The sequence below is a fragment of the Calonectris borealis genome, chromosome 1, assembly GCF_964195595.1.
Source record: "Calonectris borealis chromosome 1, bCalBor7.hap1.2, whole genome shotgun sequence".
In the NCBI taxonomy this organism is placed as follows: Eukaryota; Metazoa; Chordata; class Aves; order Procellariiformes; family Procellariidae; genus Calonectris; species Calonectris borealis.
The window spans coordinates 134,323,155-134,332,322 of record NC_134312.1 but is presented as its reverse complement, the minus strand read 5'-3'; the positions used below and the strand labels follow the sequence as shown (position 1 = coordinate 134,332,322).

The window sequence follows — 9,168 nt, the reverse complement described above, 5'->3', positions numbered from 1 at the left end:
ACATAGGAAAGGTGAGGGGGGAAAAGCCCACCCCAAGCCTTTAAACCTGGGTCGAGGGCTGCACCTCACCTTTCTTTCATTCTCCTTCCCCTCGCATGGTGGGGCCCTCCCAAAGGCAGTGTAGGACCGCAAGCTCAGCAATATGTATTTACAGATCCCAGAAACGTATAGGATTCAGCATGGAAAACAATATTTGACTATGCTTAAAAAAAAACCCCCCAACCAACCCCACAGGCATTTCTTCAAGGTGTCTGATGGTGATAGATGAGCTCTTCTTCCCCTCATCTAGATGTTTCCTCTGCCTCCAGCTCTGTCGCTTTTTAAAGCAGCAATGGGGGGATTTTATTATGTTTTATACTTTCATCTTCGGCGGTGATCTGTCTCTCTCTCCGTGGGTCCGTACAGCATGCTAATCCCTCAAGTCTCTTACGCAGCATCATTTTCATCTTAATTTTTCTATTTCTCAACGTTAAATGGGTCTGCCAGGGGAACAGGGGGTCATTTCCTGTCCCCGCCAGGTCATTAATTCCCTGTGAAAGCGCTGCGATCTCACGCTGCTCAAGCAAACAGAAACATCGGGAAGAGCCAGTGTCATGTGCGAAACACTTGGCTGTGCTGCAGCAGCTGGAGGAGCAAAGATGCTGGTGTACGCTGCAGAGACCACGGGGGTTTAAAATGGTCATTGTAAAAAGAGGGAGGGAGAGATTATAAGAGCAGTAGAAAATGGCTTTTTAATTCCTTAAGAGAAACAACCACCTCTTTTTTTTTTTTTTCAGCGTGAATCTGCTGAGCGGTCTCCTCATTGTCTTTATTTTTAGAAACGATTGCTCTTTTTTTTTTTTCCCCCCAAAACAAGACTGGCCCAATTTTTTTGGTACTGATACTTGTCACCTTCTGAAGAAGGGATTTGATTTTTTGCTTCTGTTTTTCGGTGCTTGGGCATCTCTGCCTGCCTGTAATCTGTCTCCGCCGAGGCTGGAAAAGGAAACAAACAAAAAAACCCTCAACCCTGTATTTGTGAGTGTTTTCTGCAGAACATTTCATGAGATGAGAAAAATCCGGAATTATTCTCCTTAAGCCAGCAGCAGGAGGGGAAAAGAAATGACTCATCTGTTTACTTTTAAAAATCCTTTTTAAGAACTCAAACGCGCCTGGTAAATTATTAGCATTTTACCCAACCAGCCTCCACTATTAACTCCCGACATTTCTGTAGTCTTGCGCTCGCCACGGCATCTCGCTGCCAAATCCAAGGATTTACAGGTCTCGGGAGAGACTCGGGAGATTTCCCGCTTCCCTGCCTTGGCCATTTTTTAGCCTTTGTTCGTGGGGTTTGCTTTTTTTTCCCCCTTTTGCCCGTCCCCTCTTAGTTTGCAGGTTTGTCGGTCCTACGCGAGCAAATCATGCCAGAGCCGGCGGAGCTCTTGGTGTGCTCTCAGACACAGACGCATCCCCAGGCTGGGACTCCTCACCCATCCCATTTCGGAGTGGCACCGCCCTCCCTATCATCCCAACGCCGGCGCGCCTGCGGGACGCAGGGAAGCGCCTCGCTCCCACCGGCCTGGCCAGCCGGCCGGGCGGCAATGGCACACGACTGCTTCGTAGGGAGGAGGATTCAGCCGCGTGCAGGTGAAACATGTAAATTTGGGGTGCGCCGGTGCTTTCCCATGGTAACGGAGTTGAAACCGGACAAGTTTCCATGGTGATTATTACTACGGCAGGATGCACCGCGCGCTTCGGGAGAGGCACGGGCGGTGCCAGGCGGAGCGGCCGGCCCCCAGCCAAAGTCTGCCAGCGGCGGCTCGCAGGGCGGAAATTATTTATCCTTCTGAATAAACGGATGCGCAACGCCGTTAGTTTGCTGCTTTTTTTTTTCAGGGGAAAGGGGTGTTAATCTTTTTAGGAAATAGGCTGCAAATTTCACCACGATCATGAATGGAAACCATCTCTGCCCTTTTTTAATTGCCATTTGCTTGGTTCATATAAAGAGTTATGCTGTCAAAATAAATTTGAAGTTGCTTTGATTTTTTTTTTTTTATTCTTTGTGTCTGTTGTGACTCAGGTGCCTGGTTCACACGACCGTCTCTCTCTAGCTCTGCGGCAGGGTGAATGTCAGCTTTGGTTTGGGTTTGCCCCTTTCTCCCCCTGCACACGGCAGTTTCGGAGGTGCTGTACACAGTGCGCAGGGCTCGCCCGCTTGCCTTTAGTAAATCCCACTGGGACGAAAAAGGGATGAGTATTTTAGGGGAGGCGAGGACCATTCGCCCATGGCGGAACATTTCTTAGCCACAGTATTTTTAGAAATGTTTGGTTTTGGGGCTTTTGTTGAGTTAAAACAGCGCGCTGTCGCTCGACTCTGCCGTGCACTGTCATTATGTGAAGCTTTGTTTAAAAACGTGAAACGAACGGCCCCAGTCCTTGTTTCAGGCTGCGGACTGGGGGGCGGGGGCTTGGCTGCAGGCAGCCCTCGAGGCCTTTTAAATTATCTGTGTTTACGGCTAAATATAAGTTCCTCAAAACTCTTCCTACAACACTCACGGATGTATGTATATCTAGCATCTCTGTATATATAGTACACTGTATTATGGAGCCGTTAGCCTGAAGCGTGGAAATGTTTAACGTCTTTTCTTTGGCGATGGGGTCTTTAAAGGCAATTGCAAATATTATTTTAAGGAGGAGATTTATGCGGTGCCTAAAATATGTTTCTGGTTTGCAGGCCAAATTATGTCCGTGCCGATGCTCCTGGCAGCCCGGAGCCGCCGCGGGTCCCACTGACGGCGATGTAGAGGCGGCGCCGGCAGAGCCCGAGAAGCCCTGCGACATGGAGGAGCTGTACAAGGACGCCCCAAACCTGCCCATGGACGTCACCAGCTCGCCCTCGGCGATGGCCAACAACAAGCTGGAGAACGGGGTGGCCCAGCTGATCACGGCGGAGGCCTGGAACATCAACTCGGCCGACCTGATGAAGAAGGCCCTGTCCCCGCTGGTGACCGTCCCCGCGCCCTCCATCCTGACGCCGCCGGCCGAGTCGCAGAGCGGGGTGGCCCTGAAGGTGGCGGCCACCGTGCTGCAGCCCATCTGCCTGGGGGACAGCCCCGTCGTCCTGCCCATCCACCTGCAGGTCGCCGGCAGCGCCGCTCCGCAGATGCCGGCCACCAACGCCGCCACCCCCTACGTCATGACCACCCAGGGCCCCGTCCCGCTGCCCGTCCTCCTGGAGCAGCACGTCTTCCAGCACCTGAACTCGCCCCTGGTTCTGCCCCCGGGGGCCGCCTGCCCCGCCAGCCCCCTGCACGCCGGCCTCTTCCCCGGCGCCGCCGCCCCCGTCGGGCAGCCCCAGCTCCTGGACCCCAAGCCCTCCAGCCAAGCCCAGGAGCCCGTCCTGCCCCCCGTCTTTCAGACGCCGGGGTTCGCCGCTGTCCTTCAGGACCTGTTCCCCTCGCAGGCTGCCCTGGGCTCTACCCCCTGCCAGCCCCCACCCGACTACGCCACCCTGCCGCCCCAGGCCTTCAGCTCGCCCCTCTCCCCGCTGGTGCCCCCCGCCACGCTGCTGGTGCCCTACCCCGTCATCGTGCCCCTGCCCGTCCCTGTCCCCATCCCCATCCCCGTCCCCATCCCCGTGCCCCACGGCGCCGAGGCCAAGGCGGCCCCCGACCCGCCCAAGCCGCCACTCTTCACCCCCCACTCCTGCAAGGGGACCCAGACCCCCCTGGAGAAGGAGGAGACGAAGCCCTTCGACCTCCTCCACCCACGGGAGTTTCCCCAGCTGAGCCGCCACACCGTCATCAAGATGGGCGGCGACAACGAGGCGCTGGACCTCTCCATGAAAGGGCCGCCCGCGCCCCGGGCCGGCGAGGCCGCCCCGCCGCTGCCGCCCGAGGACGGGGCCCTGGACCTGTCCCTCGCCTCCTGCCGCAAGCCGGGGGGGCCCCACGGGGAGGCGGCCGGCGCCGGCCCCGCCGCCGAGGCTGACGTGCACCCTGCGCCGGACAAGCTCCCCGGCCCGGCCGCCCCCTTCGCCCCCTGCAAGCCCCAGGAGGCGTCGGGCAAAGCGGAGGGCAGGGGGGCGGGCGGCGGGCCGGCCGAGCTGCTGCGGCAGCCGCAGAAGTGGTTGGTGGAGCAGGCGGGCAGGGCGGGCTGCGAGCCCAAGGCCGGCAACAACATCGAGATCGTCAGCACCTCGCAGACAGCCAAAGTCATCGTCTCCGTCAAGGACGCCGTGCCCACCATCTTCTGCGGCAAGATCAAGGGCCTGTCGGGGGTCTCCACCAAAAACTTTTCCTTCAAAAGGGACCTGCCCCAGGACTCGGTGCTGCAGTGCTACGACGTGAAGAGCCCGCCCGAGCCCCGGGACAGCGCCGAGGCCCTCAGGAAACCCGTCAAAAACAGGAGCGTAAAGCTAAAGAAAATGAACTCGCCGGAGATACATATTCTTCCAATCAAGAAGCAACGGCTCGCTGCCTTTTTTCCAAGAAAGTAAATTATGGGTTTTTAGAATTTTAAGATTATTATGAGAAGAAGAAAAAAAAATAATAAAAAGATGCACTTGGTTTTAAACTCATTTAAAACTTTAAACTATCTTTGTAAGTTATTTTTGGGGGAAGGGGAGAGGATCGGATGTAGAGTCCCTATAAGCTGGGTTGGTTTTTTTTTTTCCTTTTGTTTTTTTTGTTATCGAATTTTGACTTTTCATGGGAAACTGAATAAAAAGCAACCTATTTTTCAAGCAGATTGCACATTTTGCAGCTTTAATGGAGTAATGGATGAGTCAGAGGGGTAAGAGCTATTTTCACTGCCATAAAGTGCTTTGATGATGTAATTCTTCATAACGGTCGGAATGGAAATTTCAAAATAAATGTTTGTATGTGCTAATTGGTTGCAGCATTTTTTGTTATTTCCGAATCGCTTTCAGTGTACGGAGAAGGTCTGGCAAAAAGTCTGTAAACTGTAAAGCCCCGCAACTGACTTGTGATGAGCCTAAAACGTTAAGGAAAAGTAACAGGCTAAGAAAAATTATACTGTCCCACAGCACTGTCGGAGAGCACGTCGCAACAGCCGCTAACGATGCACCCAAACGAGCTTCTGGAGGAGCGAGAGGTACAGGCCAGTGCGCAGCTAATGCCAGCTTCATTGCGAGAGACCCACAGGAAACCATCTTAAAATATTAAGTAATATTAGCAGTCATTTAAAAGAGAAAAGCCTGAAAGTCAGGGGAATTTGGTTGCCGGGGGGCGGGAAGGGAAGGAAGAGTCACATAATTTTTCCCAGCCTGACTACAGATATATGGAAAAGTTGTTTATTGTTAGTTTTCTAAGTTTCTTTGATGGCTGAAATCAATGCACATGAAAGAGCAGAACTGTGTAACTTTATCACTCGGCAGCATACAAGCTGCCCACGTCAATGGAGAAATGTGAATGTACAATTAAAATAAAAGTTCTGGTAGGTTACGGTTTTGCACTTGTGTATGGACATGAGCTGCAGATGCATTATTCTGTGTCGGCTTTTAAATTCACACGGCTCGCTTGTAAAAACCCATCCCGACGGAAGCACGAACGTGAGAGCAGGAGAACAATTTTCGGTGGGCGCTGCCTTTTTGTGGCTATACCTGTTATGTAGAAAACCTCTGTTATTATTTCAAATGACATGTTCCCAGCACCGCACCAGTACTGGCTAAATAAAAAAAGCCGTTGCAAACCCATCAGCTGGATGCCGTCGCACGCTAACTGTGCCTTTCTTTACCTAGCTGCAGCCAACCTACGTCCAAGACTCCTCTTGGACAGTTTCAAGAAGGTTTTTGCAGTTGTTCGTGCAATGAGAAGTTGCCCAAAGAAGCAGCTTCAGGGTTAGAAGTCTAATCACACCCTTCGGCACCAGTGTCATGCCGAAATCTGTTGAAACTTTTGGTGCCAGCAGACGCCAATTCACTATTCAGAAAATGCACCTGCAGGAGGAGGTCGGGAAAGGTACGCTGTTTCTCTTCTCCCGGGCTGAAGGATTGCTGCCCTCTTGCTTAATATGAAAATGGAGCACTTTCCCATAAGCGTAGCATCAAATTCTGTCAAACTCTTGCTTTCTAAGTATTTTTAAAGCCTTTTATTTTTCCCAAAGCTGGCAGAACTGACAATGTTCAGAAGAGTGTAAAGTGTTGATGGATTCATTAATGTTTAGTCATCTGACTGTATTTTTTTAAAATTTTTTTTTTCTTAATTGAAAATACTCTGCTACTTTGTTTTGCTCCTTCCAAGAAACTGTGCTGATGAAATGTGTCATCTTCTCGTTATTGCAGTGCAGAGGCTCAAGATTTCGACATCCCTTGGGACGGCCGTCCCAGTTGTCACTGCCCCACTCTGTTGCAGCTAGGCCCGTTCCAGAGCGTCAAAAATCTTTGAAAATGTAGTTTTCCCCAGGGCTACACCAGATTATTTATAAAGAAGGAGATCATAGCATTAGCTGGTGTCATTTTTATTTCACAGTTGTCAGAAGCAAGTTCAAAAGAAGTTTCTGGGATTTTTTTTTTGTTAAATTTTTTTTTTAAAAACTGATGGTTACATCTGCTGCACTGACGGCATCCCTCTGCGAGCGTCATCCCCCACAGCATCCTCAGCAGGCAGAGGGAGGGGGTCCTGCCGATGGGCACCCCTCCTGCCGATGGGCAGAGGACACCTGCGAGCAGCACCCGTTGGTGAGAGCGGCTGCAGGTGCTGAGGTTTTCCCTCCTCTCCTTCGCAGCTATTAGTGCTCCCAGGTTCACTTCCATGCCCAGGCTACCTCCCGGCCCGCTCTGCGCACAGTGGTCTGGTTTAACTGAATTTAGAACACAAGCCCCAGAAACCCTGACAACAAATCAGGCTAAATCAACTTTATGCCATTATAAACCCATGCAAGCACTGTCAAAACACCCAATGCCTCCGGGCAACTAATTCAGTTTAAAGGCAACTGGTACCGGTTGTAAAGGCAGGCCAGACCAGCAGCCATGCGGCTGCATCTTCCCCAGACCATTACAAGAGAAACTGCAACCTCCCCACTCTGAAACAGGGCTGAGGAAAACCAGAGCAGGCTCCAACCATCCTAGCGTCCCCGGCTCTGCACCCCCAGGACCGGCCCCCCTGGCTTTACAGGGCTGTCTCCAGAAGGGCCAAGCTCCCTGGCACTGCTGGTCGCCACCAACGACCCCACTGCCACAAGGCGACACAGGCTGGAGCCACCCCACGAGGAACGGATGGGCAGAGCAGACGGGGCTCACCCGCCCCACCGCCTGGCTTTTCCATTGCTTCAACTGCAGCGGCAGGGGGGATATTCTGAACCGCATCCTGCTGGGAAGGCATAGGGCAGCTCCCCCTCCCTCCCCGGCTACCCTTTCATGCAACCCCAGCCTTCGAGGCTGTGCCACGGGAAAAGGCGCCACGCACCGGCACCTCTCCTGATGCTTAACTCTGCTGGGCAAACGACACTAAGTAGGGACCATTTGCCTCCCACCATCCCTCGTGTGTGACGCACGAGTCCTACATCCCATCGGCATGGGGGAGAAGCGGCCATGGAACAAGGTACTTAATTACACCAAGATTGAGCACTTCCTCCTCCTCCTCCTCCTCGCCTCTAGCAGCAATTACAGATTTTGTATATTGGGCCATTAATTTTCTACAAGGCTACATTTTAACTGCTTCTGAAACTTCTGTACGAGGAGAAGGATGCGGAGCTGCACTCGTGATATATGGAGCTTCCATTTCTGGTGGCTGTTAATGGAGACATTAATACCTCTCGTGAAGTTGAAGGGAAAGTCATTAAGCCGTAATGGTAGGAGGAAGATGTTTTACAATGATGGGTATATGCGAGGTAGAGAGAGAGAGGAGCAGCGCAGACCCTCAAGGGCACCCCTTGTTGGCTCCAAGCTTCCTTTGACTTGGACTTTGGGTGTGGGCTTTTATTAGGGGGTGGGTGAGAGGGTTTCAGGGGGCAGGTTACCTTCCCCTCTGCTCTCTTCCCCCCATGAGGCAGGGGCTTCGCAGGAAGCCAGACACTGAATGCGAGGAGGGGAGCCGGGCCGCGCGTCCCAGATGAGGGGCACGGTACACAGCAGCCTCATGGGGGGAGAGCTCCGATGCAAGAGCCTGGAGCTTTCCTCCGCGGGGCAGCCCGTGCCCTTCCCCTGCGCTGCCCAAGGCACGGCCCTGGGACCAGGGGTGCGGGGCTAAGGCTTCGGCACGTGGAGTTAGCTGTTAGCAACAGAAATGAATCCAAAAGAAGAATGAGCCGCTTCTCAGCCAGAGAACTTACCTGGACCAGGCGCTTTTTAGGCTCAGAGAACAGACAAGCAGTCAGGTAAGAAGCAGACAATTATGAGCACACGGAAAAGGTGGAGAACAGGCAGTGGAAGCCAAGCTAAGAGCCACCTCCAGGCCTGTGAGCATCGCACCTTTAATAAAGGTCAGCAAGCAGCCAGCCAGAGAACGAAAGGGAGAAGCAAAGCTGTGGCCCTTGGCCACGAGCAGATGACAGACAGAGAAAAGGAAGGCGCCAGCTTCGAAGACAAGGCTCTGGGGCCACTCGGCTTCGCGAGAGCGGGAAGAAAGGTGAGCACTGAGCGCTGGGAGGGTAACGCTTTCTTGGGCTGAAGGCAGCTGAGAAGCGAGGGCGGGGGGAGACCGTACATGAAACCACACACAGGCAGAGCACGCAAGGCAGTGTGGCCTTCCTGCTCCTGCCCGGACACAGCAGGTGACGGGGAAGAGCAGCAGCAAACCCTGCCCGGCGGGAAGGGGAGGGGAAGGAGAACAGCAAAGGCATCCCCTTCTGCACATCACAGGCCTGAAGTAACGTGCGTGACCTAGGCTCTCCTACCACCCGTGCTTCTATCCCCTGTAAAATTGATATGCCAATATCGATCAGTGCCAACTTTTCTTTTTTTACCATTTCTACCCATTTTCTGCTCAGCCCCCCGCCCCCGAGCACCAGGATGATTACACCACCTTGCACATCCCTGCAGAGGTTTGACCCACAGGGGCTCAAGGAGCAGCTTCACGCACCTCTTGCACGCAAAAGCTTTCGGGGGAAACTGGCTGGCACAGAAGTGGCCACCAAGCAGCGAAGGGAGCAATTCAGAGAAGTCCGTGCCCCTTCACTTGCACAGAGGCACCTCAGGACAGCGATCCAACAACAATAAGCGACTCGTTA

General features: G+C 53.3%; 1 protein-coding gene across 1 annotated transcript; it reads left to right on the top strand.

The window, feature by feature from the left end:
* The first annotated feature begins 575 nt into the window (after positions 1 to 575).
* On the top strand, positions 576 to 5,535 carry RAI2 (retinoic acid induced 2). The gene has a single exon (XM_075175388.1). The coding sequence runs from the start codon at positions 2,609 to 2,611 to the stop codon at positions 4,475 to 4,477; it is 1,869 nt and encodes a 622-aa protein (XP_075031489.1). The 5' UTR covers positions 576 to 2,608; the 3' UTR covers positions 4,478 to 5,535.
* Positions 5,536 to 9,168: the final 3,633 nt, after the last annotated feature.

Excerpts from the sequence above, each read along its gene's own strand:
- RAI2 (XM_075175388.1), top strand. The coding sequence starts at position 2,609 with ATGTTTAACGTCTTTTCTTTGGCGATGGGGTCTTTAAAGGCAATTGCA.